Here is a 24,321-nt window from a genome sequence, read left to right on the forward strand (position 1 = left end):
CAACACAACAGCGCACTGCCATCAAGGTACAATGTGTTCACAGACCGCATCCGGTCAAAATCTTCAAAACAAAAGCCCTCTGTGACGCTGTTGTAAAGCTATAATGTGTCATTTGTTGGTTTGTGACAGCACATTTAATGGCGGACTCAACACTTGACAGTGGGCAGCAGGCCTGACACTTTGTGGCCATTAAATGTTAACATAGCAGTGTCTATGTAGCAACAGTTGCTAATATTGTTAAAGTGATAGTATAGGTTGACATCCACGTACACGGGAACAACCTTGCCTGAGGGCTCCATTTGTAGGTCTGCATGTGCCAATCACAGCTGCTGCTTTCCTTCACCATGCAGCTCCAATTGAGTTTCCTTGATTCAGCCTGGACACTAACAACCCTAACACTACTTTTCAAAAAATTGTTAATGGGCAAATCAACCTTGTCCGTTAGCTCTGTCTGAGCCCCTGAGCAAGGTAAACAACCCATATTGTGTGCTGACCACAGATCAGATCAGATAACACAAGATATTCCTTGATTAGTCCTGCAATGGGGAAATTTGTGGTACTTTTCCACTACACAGTTCCGGCGCAGCTGTTTGTGGACAGAGATACATTTCCTGAAACGATGCTGTCTTTACGGGGAACTTTTTGAAAGCGGTAAAGCAAAAGATCGTGTTTGTGTCGTTTCCGTCTGGACATGGCCTGAGGTACTGAAAAGAACCGCTTTACAACAAACAGCAGTGTCACGCTGTGACGTCATTGAGGAGGTACTACAGTATGGAAAAGGGTAACAAACTGCGTAGAGCCGAGCCATGCCGGAACTGTATAGTGTCTGATTAAATAATAAACATGTACAATTTAGAAAAATATCGACATTAAGACTATAAAAAGGTCAAATAGAATATACATTATAGACGTAGTTGCAGTATAAGCCTGATATTTACAGTAAAACCCGGATTGCACATGAGATATTGTACGAATGTGTGAAAGTGCTGCCCACTGCTCCTGTGCCTGGTTTGTGTAAAAAGGATGGCTTAAATGTCAAATTCTCTATCACTAATTCGTCTCGAGAGCTCTGGGTTTTTTTTTACTATAATATAAAAAGTGTGCGCTTCACAGTGGTTTTGTTTGTTTTATTGTGAACGAAGCACTGCGCACTTCCGGTGTCATCGTGTGTGTGTGTGGGGGTAACTTGATCTCGTGACAGTGGAGCAGCAGACCTGAGGCGGCGGGTACAGCAGAGGCGCAGAGGGAGTGTGCTCCTGTTGCCGCTGCCGCTGTTGCCGCTGCTGCTTCTCTGCGCTGGGTGGAGGAGTGGGAGCGGCCTCACGTCTTGTTGTGTGTGAATGAGTTTGAAGAAGAAAAAGAGAGAGAGAGAAAGAGAGAGACTGTGTGACAGCAGCTCAGCAGTCGAGACCACCGCGGACAAACCCGGAGAAAGTGTTTTCTTTGGGAACTTCTTCCCGCTTCCTTCAACCTGTATGACTGCGCGAGGACAACAGGTAACAACAAACAGCAATGATGACACAAACAAAACAAACACTGTTGCACTGATAACATATGGTGGCTTTAATTTCAGAGCAGGTGCACCCAACCGTCTTCAGGAAATGTGTTACGTATGATGACATGAATCCACTTAGTTGTCAAGTGTAAACTTAAAGTTACATTCATCTGTGTGTGGACACAGCACTGCTGCTGCTGCTACTGCTGCTGCTACTGCTGCTGGTTCAACGACTGCGAGTTCATTGTTGACGCGTTTATTAGTTACTTATTAACAACAACTAGTAGTGGTAGTAGTGAAACGAGTTACAAAAGAGTTACAGTGTTACTGTAATAAGGTCATTTGTTTTTTTGTGTCTATGTATTTTGTATTTAACTTTTACTTATTAGTATGTTTTCTTTGAAGTATTGTACTTAGCTACATTTTTTTATTAGCTGTGGTTTTCATTGACAGAATATACGAATTATTTTCTCTGATTTTTCATCTTATTCATTTTGAATAATATTTTCTCCTTGATGACAAATACATTATTAGAGATGATTTATTTTGTTTTCTGGACAAAACAAGGCATTTGAAAGTATCACTATTTCAAGGTCTGGGAAACATTTTCTGGACCAACAAACTAATGATGGACAGATGAATTGCTTATGAAATCGAAAGTTAATTCAGTCTTACTTGAATCTGATCCTATTAAATAGCAGGGTCCTGTAGCTGTGGTTTAACAATTCATATTTATTCACAATCAGTTGAGTATGTGTCTTTTCTCTCTATGCTTGGGATCTTGATTTAATTTTAAGTCAATATTCAATAGTTCACGTTAAAAACTATTAGTTACTAAGTCAGTATCGACAATTGAGGTTTGTGAACGCCAGTCATCATGAACCAAACAACTCATCGTTAAATCGAGACAGTCATTGACAGATTAACTGGTTATGAAAATAATCGCTGCAGACTTAATAAGAATAGAATATCAGTTTATTGTTGCTTGTCAGCGAGGAAAAGGATGGTCTACGGCAGAGGTGGTCGCCCAAAGTTTTTAATACAGCGACCCACTTTTTAAATATTGTGACAGAATATTGTTCAAAATATAAATCTTAAAAATAGCAAACCATCAACTTCCGAGAGATGGAGGCACCTTTATGTTTGATTAATGAATCACAGTGTCTTTTAAGTTTGATAAATCCCCTGTAACCTGATCCAATCTCTGGGAATATCTGGTCTACACAATTGTATGTTGCTCCTGATGAGTGAAAGGAAGGTTTAGATTTTTGATTTTGAGGTTTTTCAAATTTGAAATGTTTTCTGGCCACTTTGCTCCTCTATGACAGTAAAATATCTAAACATAAATAAATATCTATGTTTACAATTTGTGCTTTTACTTGAGATTAATTGAGACAAAAGCAACATCGCTGTGTATGTAGCTCTTTTCAAAACAAGGTTTGCAAAGGACAAAGCAAAAAAGAACAAAAGCAGGATACTCAGGGCCAAAACAAAATCAACTGAGTAATTGATTATGAAAAAGATCATTAGTTATAACATTGAGTTGTTTCTCTACCTCACGACTGAAGTGATCAGACTTTATCTTCACAGCAACACACTCAAAGGAGTAAATGAATAATAGCAGACATCAAGAACTGAAGGTTGACAGAAAACACAGATAAAAAGAAACAACAAGTTTTAGTGCTGCTGCTGCTGCTGAGCTGTGAATGTGGCCCAAATGTATTAGCAACAGAAGGCATCAATCAGCTGATGCCTTTTCTGCGAGACAGTGTTTATTTCAAAGGAATTCAGCTGTGAGGAAAAGGAGAGGCGAGCAGACATAAAAACAAAGCACTTTATTTAACTTCCACAGGCGTTTCAAGGGAGTTTGCAGGCCCCCCAGGCAAAAGTCAGCCAAAAGTAGGTTGCTGTTCCAAATTGAGTGGGCTGTAGATTTGTGCAATAAATAAAATAGTAATAGTAAAATTCAGGGGGAGAAGTCACATTTTTAAATGATTTTATTGTGATTTAATTTCATGTCATTGTTCTGGAGAACTGAGTGGCTCACAAGATATTTTGTTCCCTCTGCCATTCAGTGTTACAATCACCACTATCACTACATTTTAATGTGTGTTTTGGGGATTTCTTAATGCTTTATTGCAGGGAGTCTCAAACTCAGATAACCTGACCTCAGATAAGTCTGGTCAAGTTAACTGTGTGGGGAAACAAACAGCTGCTCAGTATGAGCTTAATACATTTGTGACGATATGTCGCATAATTTCAAAAGAAAAGTGATTGTTTTGATACCAAACATTGTATAGTTCACAATGAAAATGTATCTAAAAATACCAAAAACATTGATTAAAGGCATGGGTTTGCATGAAATCAATTGGGGGTAACAAGTTTGAGACCTCTGCTTTAAAGTTTGTTTGTTTTTAACCTTTATTATTGGTGCGAGTTGTGTGGGTGTTTCTGTGATCTGTCCTGTGCTTGAATTTTGAATATATTTATGAAGACTGTACTTTCCCATGTGGGAGTACAGTATGTGTACAGTATGTCGTTTGTTTCTGTTTCATTTAGCTTTGTATTACTAGAATAGGGTTAGCATTTTTGAAAAATGGTGAATTGAAATATCTTCATTCTTTTCTTTGTTACGTGCCCAGCAGTGACACTTGGTGCGAGGCTTGAAACTACAACGCTAATTCCGCACTTTTTAGACCCACTTGTAGGGGGACGGGACCTCATTCCTACGGTGTCCGCCATCACAGTTAACATGCTAACAGGCTAACTAAGTGTCACTGGTGGGCACGGAACAAAGAAAAGAATGAAGATATTTCTCAACTCAGGGGAAACTGAGGTTGGGAAGCACACATTTTCAAAAAGACTACCACTATTCTAGTACAACAAAGTGTAAATGCTAATTGGTGAAGTATTCCTTTAACTTAAAATTCTCATTTCTATGGACTTAAGCTGGGTTCTGACATCAACTCCAGAGTTCAGTTCTTAAAAAACCTTAAAACCTTAAAAAATGTTGTTTTAAGGTTTTATGTTGTTTTGTCCACAAAGCAAAATGATTCAATTCTAATAATTTCTTTGTTATCCAGAGTAAAATATTCACATTTAAGAAACTTAAACAATCGTAAATCTTGTTTTAATCGTGAAAAAAGCTTCAAACCGATTAATCGATTATCAAAATAGTTGTTGATTAATTTAGTAATCGATTAATAAATAATTAATCGATTCAGCTCTGCTCAATACACATACACTCTTGACTGTGCATCAGACATGTTCATGTGCACCAGCTACACCAGCTGTGCAGTGAGCACATTACTGACACATTGCTCAGTATTACATGGTGGGGCGTGGAGTGACTGGTTTGTGGGAAAGTCTTACAGGTCAAACCAGATGACTTGTGACTGCCATGCCTGTGGCATTCATTACATTACATTACATGTCATTTAGCAGACGCTTTTATCCAAAGCGACTTACAAAAGTGCATTTAAACATTTGTGTACATTCAGTGGAACAGTGTGTTTTTTTTTCCTCCCAGCATTAAATTAGTGCCTTCTGCAACGAAAGTTGCTCTTAAGGTGGCTGAACGTGGTCATCCAACTGTTGATTCGGTTCAGTCAGGGTTAGGGTCGTGTTGTCGCGACGTGCTTGATGACTCATAATGTCCTCAGCACTCTATCGCCATAAATGGTATCACTTAGCAATGCGGCTTTTTTTCAGGCTATCCATTATAGTATCAGCATTATATGATTGGTGTCAATCAGCTTGTAGACTAGCCAGTTTGTAGAGTGAACTGATGAGTCATGCTTCCTAAAAGTACAATTGGTTCAAGCTTGTCATTCATGAGTATTGTGTCCATAAATAATGTACTCATTGGGTAAACTATGAGGCAATGGAGACATTGATTTAAGACTACTAACCTGTTATTAGTTTTTGTATGACATGTTGTTAGAGTCTATAACTAAATGTGCATTATTTTGGACATATTCAAGTGCAGAGATGGATAAAAAACAATGACAGTTAAGAAATGCATGGAGACATGGTTTCAACTGTGTGTTCAGTGTATTTGATTGGTTTGTCTTTGCACCTGCAGGAATAATGCTCTTTTCAAAAATCCAGACAGACCAGACGTATTCGCACGTCATTGTCATGACCAGCTGTGTCTCAGCTGCAAGAGCTAATGTTTTTTTTGTCTATTTAAATATGTATTCTGCTGTATGTAAACCTATCCCCTTCTTCTCCTCTCTCTTTCTTTCAGCAACTCAGTTATGGAGCCCGCCACTGAGACTGGACACGCCTCAAACCCCAAGCCGCCTCTGGCCCCTAAACCCCGGCTCACTCCCAAGCCCTTCTCCCTGCAGAAGAACACCACCTTTCACTCCATCCACGCTCCAAAGACGATAGGCACATCTTCAAAGCCAACAACAAACCAGACTGGAAAATCTGTAGCCACTGGTGTGCCCAAACCAACTCCAACAGCTCGTGTTCAACAAACCACCACTGCTGATTCCAAACCCAGCTCTGTGAGAAAGCCTGTCAAAGATAAACTAAAGACTACCCAGGAAAGTAAAGCAAGTCCACATGAAGTAGTTGTAGGCTCTAGTGGTGGAGCTCCAGGAAAATCTGACCCTCCCTTAAAAACCACTCCACCTGAAGAGACACCCAAATCCGTGTCAATCCAGAAAGACGATGTCACCCAAACAAACCACAAAGCAGCCACGGATGATTTGATTTCCAACTGTGAACAGAAAGATGGAAAAAAGAAAGAAGATGAAACTCAGAGTTCTGTCACCCAAAAGCCAGAAGAACCAGGAAGTGATAATGGCTCTTCTACAACTGGTCCAACATATCAGTGGGGTGGCACCAGGAAGAGTCTGTCCACAGAGCTCACCTCGATGTTTGAGTCAGGTGGTCCGGCCCTGCCGGTGCAGCCCATTACCACCGTATCTACAAACAATACCAACGGTGATTCAACCAAGTCTGTGTCCCCTAATCCAGAGCAGAGCCAGACAACAACAGAGCCGTCAAACAGAGAGAGTGATGTCACTGGTTATGAAGATGATTATATCGGAGGAGGGAGCATAAAACGCAGAATCAGTCTTCTGTTCGACTCCTCATCGAGGCCAGAGGTCATGGCAAAAAAAGAGGAGCCAGAGATTGTAACTAGTGAAGGAGGTGTGAAGGAGCGAATAAAACACTGGGCAATGGAAACTAGTTCTGAGGGTCCAAAGACTGAGAGGAAGCCTCAGGTTGCACCGCGATCTCGCTCCAAGAGGTGAGTGAGCTTCTTTTCGTTTGTGCCGTTTGTGTTTACAGACACGACCAGACATGAATAAAAGGGAAAGAAAATTCTTCTGAAAGTGAGAAGAAAAAAAAGCCTAGTTTATTTTATGGTTAGTGGCTCATGTTATGTCTGGCTCACACTGTTTGCATTCATTCCATTTTCCCTCCACATTATAACTCTTTTATTTGCAAATCTGGAGTTTAATGTATAAATATAACAGAGTGGGCAGTGCACGTCCAGAACCTTAGCTGGAAAGTTTGAATGTCACTGCTTTCTAGTGTGGATAGCATTGGGGGTTTAGGGTGAGGTAAATGAATAATGTAACTTTTTTTTAATGAAATATTGACTGTGGTCTTTATCTTGTCTTCAGCTTTGAGCCTGTGCTTGCTCCAGCAGCAGAGAAAACATCCAAAACGCCACAAGTGAAACTCCCTGCTACCGAAACATCATCCACGCACACTGTGGATCCTCATCCAAAGTCCTCACCTGAGCCCCCCCCAGAATCCCCAATGAAAACATCCAAAGACTCTTCTCCCGAAATTATGTCTCTGTCCAAGAAGGATGAGCCGACCAAACCAACCAAGGATGAGGCTCGACTACGCAGTCGCAGCCTTCCTGCAACTCAGGCCGCTACAAATGAGGGAGACTCAAGTAAAAGTGGCCAGCGCAGTCTAAGGAGAGACAATGTCAAGCGCCGCTCGGTTCGTTTTGGTATCGTGGAGAGAGATGATGGTGGGCCTCCACTGATCCTGGGCTCAGCATCTGAATCTAGTTCAGAAGAAGAAGAAGAAGCTCCTGATGATAAATCCGAGGAGGACACCCCTGTTTCTTTTCCCGTCTATAGGCGAGCGGGAGATCGTCAGAACAAGGATGACGAGACCCAAAAGCTAGAAGAGGAACGACTGAAACATCTGGAATTTGAGCAAAGACGGAGAGCAGAGGAGCAAGAACAGGCAAGACTCAAGTTGGAGGAGGAGGAAGAGGTGCGAAAACGAGAGGAGGAAGAAAGAGAGAAGGAACATCTTAGGCTTAGGGAAGAGGAAAAACATAGAGAGGAGGAAAGGGAAAGAGAGAGGTTGGCAGAGGAGGAAATGGAGAGACTCCGGAAAGAGGAATGGGAGAGGGAAAGGTTGAAACTGGAGGAAAGTGAAATGAGAAGACAAAGAGAGGAAGAGATGGAGAGGGAAAGACAGTTGGAGCTGATGTTGCAAAGACAGAGAGAAGAGGAACAAAAGAGGACAAGGCAGAGAGAGGAAAAACTCAAACAAGAGCAGATTGAGAGAGAAAAAGAGAGACTGGAGGAGGAGAGGAGGAGAGAGGAGAGACTGATGGTGGAAAGAGAAAGACAGAGGCTAAGAGAGGAAGAAGAGAGATCTATGAATGAACACAAGGAACACATAGAAAGGAGACTACGAGAGGAAGAAATTAATTCAGAAAAACTTAGAGAGGATCAGGGTGGAAGAGATTGGGTGAAACAGACGGAGAGTTTGAGAGCAGAAGAGGAAGAGAGGGATAGAGAAAGGGAGTTTGAGAGAGTCAGGCAGAAAGAGGAAAGACTCAAAGAGGAGATGGAGAAAGAAAGATTAAGAGAGGAGGCTGAGGAACAGCAGAGGAGGAAGAAGGTTGAAGAGATGATGCGAGAAAGACTGAGACAGGAAGAGGAGCAAGAAAAAAAAAGAAGGGCGTATGAGAGGGAAATGCAGCAGGAAGAAGAGGAAGAGAGGGAGAGATTGAGGCAAATAGAAAAACAGAAAGAGGAGGAAAGGGTGAGACATACGGAGAGAGAAAGGTTGTTGGAAGTGGAGAGAAAAATGCAAGCGGAGCTGGAAATACAGCGAGTAAAAGAACTGGAAGAAAAGCTAAGGAGGGATCAAGAAAAAGAAAAGGAAATTCTCGGGTTAAGCGACAGGGGACAAAAGAGTAAATCAGATGAGAGTAGTTTAATCAGCTTTGACTCTGAAGACATGCCTCAGACGTCCGAAACTCCACATTCACCCTTTCCAAAGCTCAGCAAACCCACAGAGAATCCAAACGAAGTCGTTTATGATGACTTCTCAGTCAAAAAGTCTCTGATTGAGGTGGATTTTGATGACTTTTCAGTCAAACCAAAGAAATGGGGCTCACAGGCTAAAGCTGAGACGCCTCCAGTCATTGACAGCTGGGCGACCAGTCCTTGGGACGGAGGGAAGGTGGATATGCTGGTACCTCTGGATGTATCCCCTCAAGAAAACAGGGCACCACGGTATGTGGCAGAACCAGATGATCCAGAGCCTACACGAGCTGTGGAGAGCCCCGAGGAAAGGCAAGAGGATGAAGACGAGGAGGAGGAGAAGGAGGATGTAGAGGAGGAGGAGGAGAAGCCAGAGGAGAAGACTGAGGAGCGTCAGCTTATCTCTTTGGAGTACGAGGAGGCAGAGAACAAGGAAGACATAGAGATGGAGGAAGAGATGGATGAAGAAGAAGAAGATGATGACAACGACAAGCAGGAGGTCAGTCACAATCACTTGAAATGTTGCAACAGCTGCTCAAAGGGTCAGATTGAGGACAAGGAGGCTGCTTTTAAAACAGAGAGAGAGAGAGAATGCACTTGAAAATGCAGTTATGTCAGCAGCAAATGAGCCGCACATGCTTGCTCCAGCCTGGTTAAGTAACAGTGTACAAAAGTGTGTGGTTTTGTGTGTGTGTGGGTGTGACACTGAGTGAAACAAGCAAGCCAATGCAAATCTATGTGACCTGTGTCAGTAGTACAATTTACTGAGGCCTTGGGTTATTATTATTGTCTTCTGATGCCATTTCCATGTGGAGTTTTTTGAAAGGTCAGGGTGTTTGTTCTAAAATTTGAAATCCCTTCAGTTTCAGTTCTTAAAGGTCCAGTGTTTAACAATTACTGACAATGGTGAGATGGCAGACTGTGCTCACCCCACCCTTTCGGGTGGGGTAGGTCAAGGAACTATGGTGGACTTCAATTACCCGAATATATGTTATTGTTCTATGTTGGCGTTGTGACCTTTCCGCACACAAAAAAGGCATTAACTGGATGGTTTATAAATAAGATGGTGGCCTGTGTAAAATAAGGCCCTTGCCTAAAATACATGTAACAGGCTTATTCCAAAGATATGAAAAACGAATGATTTATAATTTAAAGCTATTGCACGTAAGAGAAAAGTGTGTAAAAGAGGGCGTGATCATTTCATAGGTCCATCCTGAATGTTACATCTACATCAGGGATTTTTTTGTGAGCAATTTGCAGCAGAGGTTTATACTCACACCATATGCTGTATGTCAAAAGATTTGTTTTTGGTGTTTTGTATTAAGACGCTGTCATAATAAATAGTCATAATAGTATCGGTTGACCACTTTCTAAACTACTCAGTGAGTCATTGAACACTCTTCATGTTGATTATGTAGCCTAGTGCATAGTTTGATGAGAAGATATGAAGAAGAACAAAGATATTGACCTAGATTTATCTTGTCAGCTTAGCTTGACTTCAAGAGACGTAAACATGGGAAAAGCTAACCCGTATCTGGCTAAAGCTAAAGAGTTGTGTGCCGTGTTACAGACTGAACAAACAGTATGTCGTGTCAGCGAGTCCATTGGCTTTTTTGTTTTTCCTCTGCTTACTCTCTTTAAGTTAAGCAAAAAAGCCAAGTAAAGATAACAAGGAGCTTGCCGAAGCTTCAGATTTGGTCCCCAAACTTCTGAGAGGGTCACTGATCTTACACAATCCTAAACTGTTTATGGGACAATAGTAAACACTTTTGTTTGAGTAATAAAAAATTGTTTAGAGTTGTGAGGTCGGTAGTTTATCTTTTATCTTACAAATTAAAGAAGTCACTTTTTATTAGAGCTAATTTGTGGCGTAAAAGCTAGCATTTGTGGCTATTTTCTCATATGATATAGTGAATAGCGTACAAGGCACTTTCTTAGTTCCTTTCATATTTCCTCACTCATTCAGTTCACATTGAAAAGGCCCCAGCTGCAGTCAACAAACCATGTCTGATCTAACTCTTGGGTGGATCCACAAATAAACGTCACCACGACGCAGCTCGAAAGAAGTGGGACTAGTCAGCAGGGAGTATGATACTCAGCTAATGTTACTGTTAAAATCAGCCATGTAGCAACATTAGCCTCCTCAGGTGTAACTGAGTAAAATGGACAAAAGACTTTGAGGTATAATGTAGGTCATACATGAGCATTAAGAGTGTTTAGAAGACAGGGATTTATGATCACACTTAAATATGAAAAGAGATGCAGTGAACTAAGTGGAGACCAGTCAAGACAGATCAGTTTAGCACCTGTTGGAACACGCAACATTTTTGCAGCAGCACTGAATCATGAAGCCTTCAACTATGTGAACGTTGAGCGTGTGTTTGTGTTATCGTTGTCTCTATTTACAGTGTGCCCGCACGCACACACACACACACACAGTAAAGTAAACTAATCATAACCCACATAACCAATGAGATGCTGCAAGGGGGCATTGTACATAACCACCTCATGGCCATTTGCTTTGAGGCTTTGTTGGTCATGCCTGTGTGAGTACATCCTCGTTTTAACCACTAAGTGGTGCTGCTGCTCTTACAAATGACTAATCTTACTTCCTGGAGTTTAAATCTCATGCAGAGCACCTTGCACTAACTACATGGCCGCCGCAGCACTGAACATGTAAAAGTCTGGTTTGTGTCCTTTCTCATGCTGCAAGAACAGCAGCTTCTGAGCAAATGCACTTTTGTGCGGCAGAAAAAAAAAAGCGGATTTGACGGATCAGAATGAGGTAAATGTTTACCGGGCAAACACGAGCTGTGCAGCCAACACGGACAGATGGCTGGATGATGGATGGATGGATGGGTGTATCTCAAAGTGAGTTAGGACCTCAGTGCTATGTGGTCACATGTCCTCATTTGGATCTGTCCAACAGGGAAGTGTGTCAGAGTGACCATACATGGTGCCACTGCCTGCTCTCTGTCTCTGTCTCTTAAGCCCGCCACACTTGGGGCTAACCCTCTGGCAAGAAAGTGCATGTCCACCGTCCATCTTTGTATCCGTTGAGGTCTCATCTTGTGCTTAAACTATCTCTACAACTTTTCAAAGGGCTTCCTGTTCTCTGCCGTCCTCTCCTCTCACAAAAACCTTGGTCATTCATTACCTGCCGCAGCTACTGGAAGGCAGGTACAGAAAACTTGGCTTCACTTGCCACACCTTCCTTCCTCTTCTTGGGATTTTCCACCTCTGAGCACCTCTGCTTTTTTGTGATGTTCTCTGAATTCTCTCAGGTCTAGAAGAGATAAAGGAGGTGATCTACAGTACCTCTCTATCTGTCTTTGGCAGATAACTCTGAATGGAAAATGGAATTACAATGTCAACTGGCACATAAGTGCAGAGGCAAACAGGCTTGACTGTGGCAGAAGGAGAGAAGAGAAAAGAGGTAACACTTAAAATAGTTTTGTAAGCGACTGAAAGGAAGTTTTTGATGGACACTTCTGTCAGTGACATTTAAGTAGATGATTATGTGAATTGGTAATTAATGGAAAGAAGGACACTTCTGTTTTGAATGGCACATCCATCACAGTGAATGCTGCAGCTGATTTGTTTCGTCACAGTGCAAACACATTGCTGGTCAGGACTGTTTACTTCCTTAACTGACTGTTCCAGGAAGTTTGTGTGACCTGAATTTTATAAATATGGACAGAGACGATGGACCGTCGCAAATGAAAGGTCTATTCTTGTTTATTTCTGACGTCAGAATCAATTTTTTGCAAAAGACATTTGGAGATCTCTTTACTTTATGTTTTTGGCAAAACATAAAGTGACAACAGAAGGCCAGGTCACACGCCTATTTCTTCTTTTCTAACAAAGCAGAAATTCAGTTCCTCTGGTTGCCCAGTTTCCATGGTGACCCTACAGCTAGGGCGACCAGCTCTGTGAGCTGAACAGAGATGCAGTACTTAGGAGGGAAAGTGTCCGCTGCCCAGCTGCAGGTGGTGGGCTGGGTGGGCAGCGTACGACGGTCCTTGCAAGAGGCTCTGGAACTGGTGTGGGGCGCTGCAGAGGAGGAGCAGGAGGAAGAAGAGCCGGGTAAAGAAGAAGACAGAGCAGATGGAGGAGGAAGGTTTCAGAGAGTTGTGTCCCCACTTTGTGGTTTTGCCAGACGTAGAAGGAGCTCCCTGCGCCACTTCTCCATCCGAAGTCGCCAAACTCAGCAAAGGAGAAGTGCTGAGACCTGCTCTGTAAGAGCTGATGCATTAACCATGTAGTAGATGGATGTTCTGAAATGTTTTGCACTTTTCATTTCAAGGTCAAGTCTAAACATTATCTTATTTAATGGCTTGCTCATTTTCATTACAATTAAAGTGTAAAGAATTGGTGACTTCTAATGGAGAGACTGCAGATAGCCTGCATGGACCCTGCCGAATACGATAGAACTCTGAAAAAAGGGTTATTTTCCTCTGGCGTGCTTGAGCCTGCGCTTAACATGATGACAACATAGTTTTCATTTTCAGTGGCTTGCTCAACAGAGCTCCCCCCGCAAAAGTCGTTAGATGGCTAGATAGCCATTGCTCCTAGAAAACAGCAAAAAAGCGTGTTTGCTGACACATTTCCATGACTCTGAATACATAATCATTGGTCTAATTCGATTAGAGAGGCTTTTTGATCATGTCCATAAGCTTCTGCTTCAGAATGCAAAATGCTCTCTCTGTAGAAACACATGATGGCAGACTCCGTAAAGCAAGGCCCTTGCCTAAAAGTTCACATAAATGCCTTATTCTAAAGCTGAAAATTGTTTTAATATTTTTATTTTAAAGCAATTATACAGCTATAGAAACTTAAAGGAATACTTCACCAATTTGCATTTAGCTTTGTATTACCAGAATAGGGGTAGTATTTTTGAAAAACTGTGCTTCCCAACCTCAGTTTCCCCTGAGTCGAGAAATATCTTCATTCTTTTTTTTTTCTTACGTTCACAAATTGGTGAAATATTCCTTTAATTATGGTTAGAATATTATTAGTATAGTATTGACCAATTAACCCTCCTCCCACAGCCCTTTTTAAAGCTAAAGTCACTGATACAGTTTGCCACAAATCTTCCATACATCACAAGTAAGTCATTCCCTGGTGGAATATTTCCACACCCATGTATCAACAAACAAACACATGCAAATGTGAAGAGGGAGAGCAGAGCACAGTGGCAGTGGCTGTTTCAGGAAGCACGTCATGCAAAAAAGTTGTCTGGTCGTAGTGTTTTATCAGCGCTCATGCTCTACATGCTCCCTCCCTCTTTGTCTGTGTGGCGTGTCAGAGATTAAGCAGAGGACCGTAACACATTTAGACATGGTTTATAATGATACTATATCTGTTTTTGTCGGCGCACACTTTGTCTGGATCTGCCTTTTGTTCACACTTTATTTACGTTTATTAGTAATAGCTGTGAGCATTTGAGGCACTTTGTTATGGTAGTTCCCAGTACTGACACTAGGGCTCATTATGTTAAATCCCAAAATACATTTGATTATGAATTAGGTTAAATAAGCCTTCTACACGTAATGGCCATGTATGGATGTTGAACAGGTAGGCCTGATTATATCTTATCAGTCAATCACATGACAGCAAGATGTTGACATGGTTGACACAAGCTGCTGTTCAAGTGAAAATGAACCATCGCAATAGGGAAGAGAAGTTTATTCAAGTGTACTTTGAATGTGATATTGTTGTATTTCCGAAACTCCTGAACTACAACATGTCACACCTGAATATTTAAGAAGAATGAGGCAACAGTGTATATTAGGGGTAGACATTTTGAGCAAAAATACTATTCAAATATTCAACGGTATTAATATTTGAATATTCTAAACTCCAGTGCATGAGAGCGAGTTAAAGTAATGCAAGTTTCACTGAGTGTTGAGCTAACAAGATGCATTCAAAGACCCTGGTAAATCTCATCACTTTTGTATGTTACAAATAGTCAGACTAATGACTTTTTATAACCAAGTGAATAGTCTAGTATATATTTCTACCTCAGAATCGTAGTGTTATAAAAAACTTTAGTACGAAAACTCGATCGATCGATCTCATGATGAAACTGCCTTTACTGTTGCTCTTTGATTTGTTGGTGCATATACAGATATCCACAGCCTTTTACTTGTCATAGTATTTGTATCAAGTGTCACGTACTGCATGTGACTGTCTGTTACTTTGTTTATAAGTGGGTGTGTATTCACAGGAGACAAAGAGAAATATAACCTGCAGATTTCCCCGTCTTTGAATTAGATAGCCCATCGTTTTCCTTCTATTAGAGGCGATGTTCAGTTGACGCAGGTTTGTCAGTGCTTGTGACATCGCTCTGCTGCTGCTGCACAACAGGCGCTCACATTCCTCTCACCGTGACAAATATGGGTTGCAGGTAAACTGTAATGAAGCCAACTCTGTCTTGACTTGTACGTCTATGCACAACATATACAGGTTTATTGCAGCTTACAGGTGTACAGTGTTCTTTTGAAAAAAAAAAAAACACCCCTTTTACACTTATATGTTTTTTTTTTTTTTACATTTTGGCAATATCACTGCTAAAATGTCAATGTTGCTTTGAGACAAATAGTATTAGGGCTGCAACTAAGAATTTTTTTCATAATTGATTCAAATCTTGATTATTTTCTCAATTAATTGATTAGTTGTTTGGTCCATAAAATGACAAAAAAATGTATAATTTGTGTTAAAATCTAGTTTTATACAGAGAGAACTTTTCATACACAAAGGCACATTTAAAATACAACACAGAGATGGAATAAAGAAGTCCATACAAAGTTCAGTCAAAATGACATCCATCCATCCATTGTCTACTGCTTTATCCTCTACATGAGGGCTGCCTGTACCAATCCCAGCTGATTGGGATGCATGACACTGTGGGAAAATACAGCTTAAAAGCGGAATATCATCTGTAAACAATGGAAATAGTTCTGAATCTTCCTGGTGCATGATATGCTCTCCGACATTCCTCTCCGACATTCATTGTGTCATTTAGTCTCAGCTTTGGTTTGTCTCCAGCCACAAACAGGTTGGCTGTTTCATTTGAATCTGCATATCTGAAGCTGAGATACACGTTCACCGCTGCACACTGCATGCTTGTACCCTCTGCCTAACGCAGTTTTCCATTGAGTCTCAGCAATTTACAGAATTAACAGGAATAGTAAACTTTATGTTGCTGCTGTGTGTGTGTGTGTGTGCGTGTCGACGGTAATAGCAGAATTGTTCAACTCTAGGCCGTGTGTCTCTGTGAGAGCAGCTCTGCAGCAGAACACAAACTGTGGTTATAGGAAAATCTCTAGAAGCCCATTCACTCAGCTGCCAGATAACAGGCGCTGTGCAAATGAAGCTTCTCCACAATGTTCTGAGTAATAACTGGTGGACTCGGGAAGGACATGAGATAGGAAAGAAAGCATATGTAGGGTGAGGGGTTGGCGGGGTGTTGACTGGAGTGTTGTTTTGTATCCAGGTGACAAACAAACACCACTGGGATGTGCTCCGCTGCCAAAACCAGGTTAAAGGAATGTTAGTGAGGAGGTGCACACTCGTTGCGTTAGTGTGGAAGTTGTGTATGTGTATGTGCATAATAACAGCATGAGTGTGACAGTTTGTCTTTTTATACACCAGTAGGTGTGAGTGGAAGTGTGTGTGTGTCTGTGGTGTTTATTGAGGACAGCCCAGCCTCTGTGACCAGCTCATTAAAAGATGCATGCTTGGCTGGTCCTTAGTCTTCTCTCCCCTGTAGTTACTGAGTTTGTGTTAGCACACAGTCCATTTTCTTGTTGCCATTGGCTCCACAATGTGAAACTCCAATATGCACACTTACACAACAACGAGATGCATATTATGTTGGATTTTTAAGCCAGGCATAATCAAAGTTTAGCATATTACATCCACCATCGCCTACATTTTCCCCAGTTATATTGTACAAGGTATTTTCAAGGTCCACTGTGTAAGAAAAAAAAGACTTAACAATCCTAAAAACGTGGGTTAATCTCCATCAATTACCAGGGAATCTCAGTATTTAACAGAGGAGTCTGGTGTATTTAGGGGAGTCTGGTCCATCACAGACCCTGCTGAGTCTGTGCTCCGGTCATGGAGGAAGTACTGAACACATATTTTTAATTAACTGATTCTAATGATTCAGTTACACTGAAAACAACTGCGTTACAAGTCACTAGTCAATCGTTTGTGTGTGTGTGTGTGTGTGTCACGTTGTAAAACGAAGGCACCGCATTTTCACGCAGCTGTGCAGTGATGACTTCGCCCACATTAAGTAGGTACTTTTTTGGAGTGGAAAACCAACCTAAACCGTGCCGTGCCAAGGCGAGGCGAGCCGGGACCATAGTGAAAAGGTCTCCATTTTTGCCCACCCAAAAATGTTTTGCCCTATACAAAAATAAATCCAGCAGCGTTTTGAATCTTCTATTTTTATAAAATGCAAAGTAAGCTATCAAAAGAAATGTCTAAATCAAGTCAATATTTGGTGTGACCAGTCTTTGCCTTTAAACCAGCGTCAATTCTTAGCTGACACTTGCTCAAAATAAGGGAATTTGTAGGATTATAGTCAGGTGTACTTTGAACAAATTACAGCAGACGGGTGCTAATAATTATAATTTTCATCTGTAGGTTGCAGCACGGTCATTAGCTGTAACAGAACCAGCTGTGTCGGAGGCTTAAAGCCGGCGGATTGTGCTTAAAAAAGAACAAAGAAGGACGGAATGGTTGGCTGAGGAAACTTAGTACATATACTGTCGAGAGAAGTCTGGCCAAAAGTGGTCTTCATGGCAGATTTGTGGCTAAAAAGCCAAAACTCTTGACGTGGTTGTCATAAACCGGAACAGGGTTGTTTCAGTGGAAACTACAGTGCAGAAAATGGCAGCAAGTGCTCTGGATTGATTTGTCAAAATATATGGCTGTAAAATATTTGTAACACAACAGTAACACTTTAGTATATTCTGTCAATAAACCCTTGTTAATATGAAGTAGTGGACCTTTAATGTTCAGTTTAACTTGAGTGGTCTTTCTGTCTCTCAGACACGGGTTGACTATCATCATTCAAACGGAGAAGACAGAGACGTGGACGCGTTGGTGGACAGTGAGCCAGAAGAGCAGACACCTGAACCTGACAGGTACGACACCACGGAGAGGCTGCACGACAACACACTTACATACAGCACTGACTGGACAGTTTTAAGTGTCAGTCTTTGTGTCTTGTGATGAAGGTGTGGCTTCACATTGAAGTGATTTATTTTCGTATGAAAAACACAAGCTGTCTGCAGTCTTTAGTGTCGTATAGATTCATTCATATACATAAAACTACTTTTATATGATTAGTGTATGTTAAAAAAAAACAACAAAAAAACATTATTTTGAAACCACAATTATTTTTTTCCCACTTTTTGACCTTGAAAGCATAAACCAATTTTTTTAAGAATTGAGCTCATTGCGCCCCCTTGTGGTTAAAGGAGCACAACACTAACACCACCCCAGACCAGTGAAACTGCTGGGAAATTGACAGAAAGTGGAGGAAAAAATTAAATATAAAAGTAAAAAGAAAGCGTCACAACAGTGATTCATTTGTAATGTTTTGGTTTGGGTTTTTTTTGTGTGTGGACAGGAATACAAAATGCTCCCAGAAACTTAAATTATCAAACCAACGTTTCAATCTCACTAATCCTCATTTTTAATACAGTGTGTACTACTGTTTATAGTGACAGCTAATGGATAATAAAACTATAAAACTAAAACAACATGTTTCTCCAGCCCACCTCTCATCTATGACCAAGTTCCCGAAGTCTCCCCTCGAGATGTGTATACAACTAATTTCCACAGAGAGCCAGAGCTCGCTCCATTCCCTGAGGTTTGTGGGTGGCTTTTTTTTTTTCCTATGAAAGGTGACAGTTAATTTCCAGAATTATTCTCCACAAATTATAAATATAATCTGAGAAAAGTGTGTTGTTTTCACAGAGCTCCACTCCACTCCTCGACACCAGCGCGCAGAAATCCAAGGCGACCTTGAGTAAGAGGCGGAGTCGATCGCGTCCGTCTCGCTCACTCCGTGCAGGGTTTGCTCAGAGGGAAATCTTGGACTGGAGGTCACGTGACTCCACAGGTCATTACAGCATTCGTAATGTTATCTCATCTCCATTAGGACTGGAACGGCCTCTTGTGTGAGCGTGAGGGCGAATGGTTGTTGTGACCTGTCCAGACCCACCAGGATTGGAACCAGCGTGCCCCCGCAACCCTATATACAGAAGACTACACAGAATTTTTTTCCTCTTGTGATTTCAGATGAAAATGAATCATCTTCCAAGCAAAGAGAGTCCGATTCTGAGGAGGAGCAGCCCAAATCTAAGATCATCTATCCTCCTTCTTCCTCCTCTCAAAGAGTCCCCATATTCCCTGGTCTGAGTCCAACAGCCCTGATTGTAAGCGTGAACATAATTTTACCCCTTTTTGTTCATGAACGTATTTTTGACGTCACGTTTCCATTATCAGTGTAAGTATTCTTGACTTTCTCCCAAGGCTCAGCTAAAAAAGAGAACAGCCGGAGGAGGAGAGGAAACAGAAGACAAAGGAAGTCGCCTGGAGGAGACAGCACCATCGCCCTCACTACTCTCCCGCTCGCCTCGCTCTGCCGCTCACCTTGCGGGGGCTGCACGGGTGCTGCCGCCCCTCGGTGGCACAGACGGAGGGTAAGAACGGAGCATGCCTGGGCAGAAATAATCACAGGAATTATGAGACGATTGTGTAAATGATTCAATTATTGCACTTGGCTGGACTTTGTCTCGTTCAGTGCCAGCTCTTCTCCTGCATGGCTGAAAGAACTGAAGTCTAAAAAGCGCCTGGGTCAGCACGACAGTGAGCTTTAAGCACAGAAACAGGTGAGTGATACGGATGAGATAAGGTGACCACACACACACAAACACACTCACCTTGCTATTAGTGCTGTCCCTAGCGCAAACCCATTTAAACAGCGCCAGTTTTTTTATCTTAATATTAACGTTCTTCTTGGCCGAGCAAACTTTGTAGCTTTTTCACATGCTGTTGCAACAACTAGTAACGTTAGAATAGACCGGAAACTATGTAACATTCTGTACCAAAACAAAGACTTTTCTTTTGAAATAATTTCAAAATAAGAGTGTTCGGGTTAGGTTTATGACAGACTGTCGTGATATAACGAACAGCTGTTGTTTTTCCTCGCACAGGTGCTCTTTTTTTTCACTTGGACCAAACTAGAAGCTTGTGTGGCTCCCAGATCATTTGTGAGTGAAAAGCCCTGCTCACCTTTTCTTTAGTTTTTATTCCTACTGCTAAGTGACTATGGTTTTCCAGCAGCATAGTCCACTTATGTGACATTGTGTGGCCACTTCTTGGCTCATTTTGCTTGTACTTCCTCCTTTCCTTCGTCAGTCACGGTGGGAAAGAAATAACTTCCTGCAAATCACTGGGATTTGACACAGGATCTGAACACAGATGGCCAATGGTTAGACACCTAAGCGGCATTAAATCATAATGTCTTTTCCTGGTACCAGGTACTTTTTTTAGTACCTGCTCTTGTGAGGTTCCAATCACGCTGAGCCGATACTACACCTGACGTCTTCAGACTGCCGTCCACTGATCAGAGCGTCGTCATGAGCGCGACGTCCGACACGAGAATCAAATCGAACATTGCCGAATTGTAGATCAGTTAAAAAGACTTTACAATCCTCATCTCCAACATTTAGCAAGAGAAATGTCTAAAATCTCAACATTAAACAGAGGAGTCTGGTGTATTTAGCGACAGCGCTGCTGAGAGCGACGAGCCGCATCACAAACCCATCAAACCCTGTATTTTAGTCCAGTGACAGACGCGGTCATGGAGGAAGCACTGAGCGATTCTGTGAACAAATCTTTTTAATGAACTGATTCTAATGATTCAGTTCACCGAAAACGACTTGTTTACAAGTCACTAGTTTGTGTGTGTCACGTGTAACACAAAGTCACGGCCGCCGTGCTATAATGACTCCACCAAAACCATACCAAACCCTGTAGAGCCGTGCCGTGTCGAGCCAAGGCGAGGTGAGCCGTGCCGGGCTGTGTAGTGGAAAAGCGCCATGTCTTTCTCCCTTACTTATTAACCGGCAGACTTATAATCCTAGTGTTTGTGATAATTAGAGTTTTACAGTCACTGACTTTCCTGCAGTGTGGATGACTTAACAGGATCACTGAGAATGAAGGGTTTGACATACGGCTTACACAATGTAATACTGTAGGAGTGAAGGCTTTATTTGAAAGAACTCATTTTTACCTCTGAGTCATAATCCGAGACAGCTGAATAGCTTTGCAATAATAGTGAGTCGTTTAAACCTTTCTGTACTGCTGTCAGGAACATGTTATTTAATGCAGACTGTGACTAATGACGGCAGAGACAAAAGCAGAAAATGCTTTATGGGACTTCTCCTATCACCTATCTGCACAATGATAAAACGTCCTCATTATGCCTGAGTGCAGTTTGACTGCAGAGTGGTAAAAAAAAAAAAAAGTGTGTGTGGATTTGAGCACCACTTGGGCCATTCAGGCCAAAACTGATGATTAGTGATTATGAACTGATTACAGATAACTTAAAACAATTGTTACAGCAGTTACAGTGTAACGTGTCCTGGTAAGTGCACAGTCACAGCTTCTGATCAGAGATTTCAGAAGTGGAGAAGACGTGTGCTGATATATTTAAATATGAATACACTTATACCCAATATCCTATATAATTACTGGAGCGCGTTGGGATTTGCGGCTGGAATGTTGATTAAAAAACTCTGTTAATGTGTCCTGTCATGGAAAACCTTCACCCAGCTTGCTTCAGTATTTGATCAAAATAATTGAAAAGTTAATGTTGTTAATAGAACTTCATCAGAGTTTCATATTGTAAAATAGAGGTAAAGGTTCCCTGAGGTACATGATGTGGGTCTGTGCAGGCCACTGACCAAGCACATGAGGGAAAGTGCCACAGCAGGACAAGGACTTGGACCCAATTGCATGACTCGGGTGATAAAGTAAAAAATAAACGAACTGTTATTTTCAAAGTGCAACAAAAAACACACTCCTAGGAGGAAAAAAAAAAAAACAGCTAAAGCTAATCATGGCTTTATTCAGATCTTCTGCATCTCCAATTGAATATAAGGAAGCACATAGTCCGTGGGTGCACACTGCACACCTCTGTGATCAAGCAGTCTTGCACAGGGAAAGGATACGAGACAAACACAGATGACATGAATGCTGCTAAACAGATTTAGCAGCAGGATTCACAAATCCTTGTTTACATTGGTCCAAACCAGGCTAACTGCACATAGTAAATCTCCATGGTGATTTATGCTTCAGTTCAGCCAGGATTACGCACATATCCCGTCTTAATACCTCGGTTTCATTGAACAAGCCCCAGGAAGTCTATATAGTTAAAATAGAATCATATATACAATATAAACAGTATAAAACCTGACCATGTACAACACTGTAAACTGTGTGAGTGACATTTGACAGTCGTATGGATTATAATAATAATAGTAATAATACATTTTATTCAAAAGAGCCTTCAAGGTCACTTTACAGTAAAATACACATAGTTAAAAATGGACACATACACTTATACAGTTAAAAAAACTAAAAGCCAGTTTAAAAAAGGTGTTTTTTGTGATGATTTGAACTGGTGATGCTACGGATGTCAAGTGGGAAAGAGGATTTAAATAAGTGTGGGTGCATGTGGTTTACTGAGAGCAATGGTTGACACGCTGTGTAATAAATGTATGTATTTGTATCTGACACTGTTGTGTCTTCTGCTGCCTTTAGGAGACACTGTGTCATTTCCTTTCAGCAAGACGCCGTCCATCTCAGCCGCTGCTGCTGCTGCTGCTGCTGCTGATTGACAGCTGCTCTGCACTTTGAGTGCCTTATTCTGGACATTTACTGGTCAATTCAGAGGGACAGACCGCTGAATGTCACGGAAAACTTTACATCTTGTAAATGAAAGTAATGGTGCCAAGTCTATAATGTGGTAATACCAAGTCCATGTTTTATTGACTGTTGTACAGAGGTTCAGTGGATGGAGGGGGGGTGCGCACCTCAATATAATTTAGAGCAAAAAGCCATAGACTGTGTTTTGTGGTGACAGGTTCTGATTACACTAGTTCCTCCTGCAGCGTAATGTACCATCACACACATCGACACTAGATAGTGAAGATTAATAATGGCTTGCACCTTGTGTGTGTTTAATGGTAAAATGTGTGAAACGTCTTTACATTACTTTATCAATCACACGTGTAAACCTCCTTGCAAGCACTTTAAGGAACAGAACACGTTCATGACAGGGTGAAGGGATTTTCTTTGCTTTTTTTTGTAACAATGTGAATGCCTGACATCTCTCTTTAAAGCTAGTTTCCACAAAGTGTAAAGAGACTTTTATATATATAGGATATACATATATACAGTATATATATATATATATATATATACATATATGTGTGTGAATGTTGGACAGAATGTGTGGGAAGTATAGGCTGTCACAGATCAGGAAAGAGTGTTTTTTAAAAAAAAAAAAAATTCTTTATACTTTTGTGAGTGTGTTTTTAATTCGGACGATGGACTGTCGTCACTGCTGTAATCATTTATGACCAACATACTGTATGATAAGAGGAAATTGAGGGAACTTTATTAAAAGAATTTCTATGAAATGCAACAATGAGTGTTTTCTCTTTCTTTTTTTTATCATTTATTCATTTTCACAATATCAAACATCTTTACATATGTGTCGCCGCAGATAGCAAGTGGACATGGAGTGGTCATGCACCAAAAACATGCACAAATAGAGAGAACAAAACCACCAGCCACCTTATGAAGTACAGCTGTTTAACGGTGTCTTCATACAAATTTGAAACCAGCCCATTACCTGGCAGTGTGCTGTTGTGTTTGGGCATGGAGACACGGCCATTGTTGCCATGTCTGAGTGTTCCAGGAACTGCAGATCTACTGAGATCTTCATCCACATTCTTCTCTAGTGTTGTTGAAAAGAGAGAAAACACCTTTTCAATGCAGGAGGTCAGAGGTGAGTGGTTATAGAAAGGCAACAATAACTTCCAACAGTAGCTCAAATAACAACCGACGTGTGCATGAAGATCATCTTAACATGTCTGTGGTGCTGGTGCACCATCTGTGAGCAGAAGCTTCCAGATCAACATAAGGGTAACTTGACATAGTATTAAGTCAGATAAAGGTCCAGTGTGTGACATTTATTTGCAGATATTAAATCAACTAAACCATAATGATGTTTGTATATTATGTGTATGGTGACTTAAAAATTGTTTGTTTTTTGTTGCCTTGGAATTAGCCTTTTATATGCAAGGGCCTTGCTTTACACAGGCTGCCATTTTGTGTCACCGTGTTTCCACAGTTCCACAACTGGAAGATTACAAGTCAAACAATCAGAGATGGCAGACTTCACCCCATTCACCCACCAGCCTCTGTCGGCCCCAAATGTGTAACAGACTCTGTGGCGCAACG

At 41.3% G+C, this 24,321-nt stretch overlaps 1 protein-coding gene across 2 annotated transcripts; it reads left to right on the top strand.

Moving 5' to 3' along the window:
- The first annotated feature begins 1,206 nt into the window (after nt 1-1,206).
- tnks1bp1 (tankyrase 1 binding protein 1) lies at nt 1,207-23,500 on the top strand. 2 transcript variants are annotated; one of them, XM_044024232.1, is made up of 10 exons: nt 1,207-1,496; nt 5,745-6,761; nt 7,141-9,259; nt 17,827-17,921; nt 18,556-18,652; nt 18,760-18,904; nt 19,084-19,220; nt 19,318-19,487; nt 19,589-19,676; nt 20,001-20,447. In XM_044024232.1, the coding sequence occupies exons 2-9, from the start codon at nt 5,755-5,757 to the stop codon at nt 19,662-19,664; spliced, it is 3,846 nt and encodes a 1,281-aa protein (XP_043880167.1). In that variant the 5' UTR covers nt 1,207-1,496; nt 5,745-5,754; the 3' UTR covers nt 19,665-19,676; nt 20,001-20,447. The 2 variants fall into 2 exon arrangements, with proteins under 2 accessions (XP_043880167.1, XP_043880165.1); XM_044024230.1 differs by lacking the exon at nt 20,001-20,447 and adding an exon at nt 22,615-23,500 and having other exon boundaries at nt 1,208-1,496.
- Nucleotides 23,501-24,321: the final 821 nt, after the last annotated feature.

The sequence above is a fragment of the Solea senegalensis genome, linkage group LG4 (assembly GCF_019176455.1).
Source record: "Solea senegalensis isolate Sse05_10M linkage group LG4, IFAPA_SoseM_1, whole genome shotgun sequence".
Classification (NCBI taxonomy): domain Eukaryota; kingdom Metazoa; phylum Chordata; class Actinopteri; order Pleuronectiformes; family Soleidae; genus Solea; species Solea senegalensis.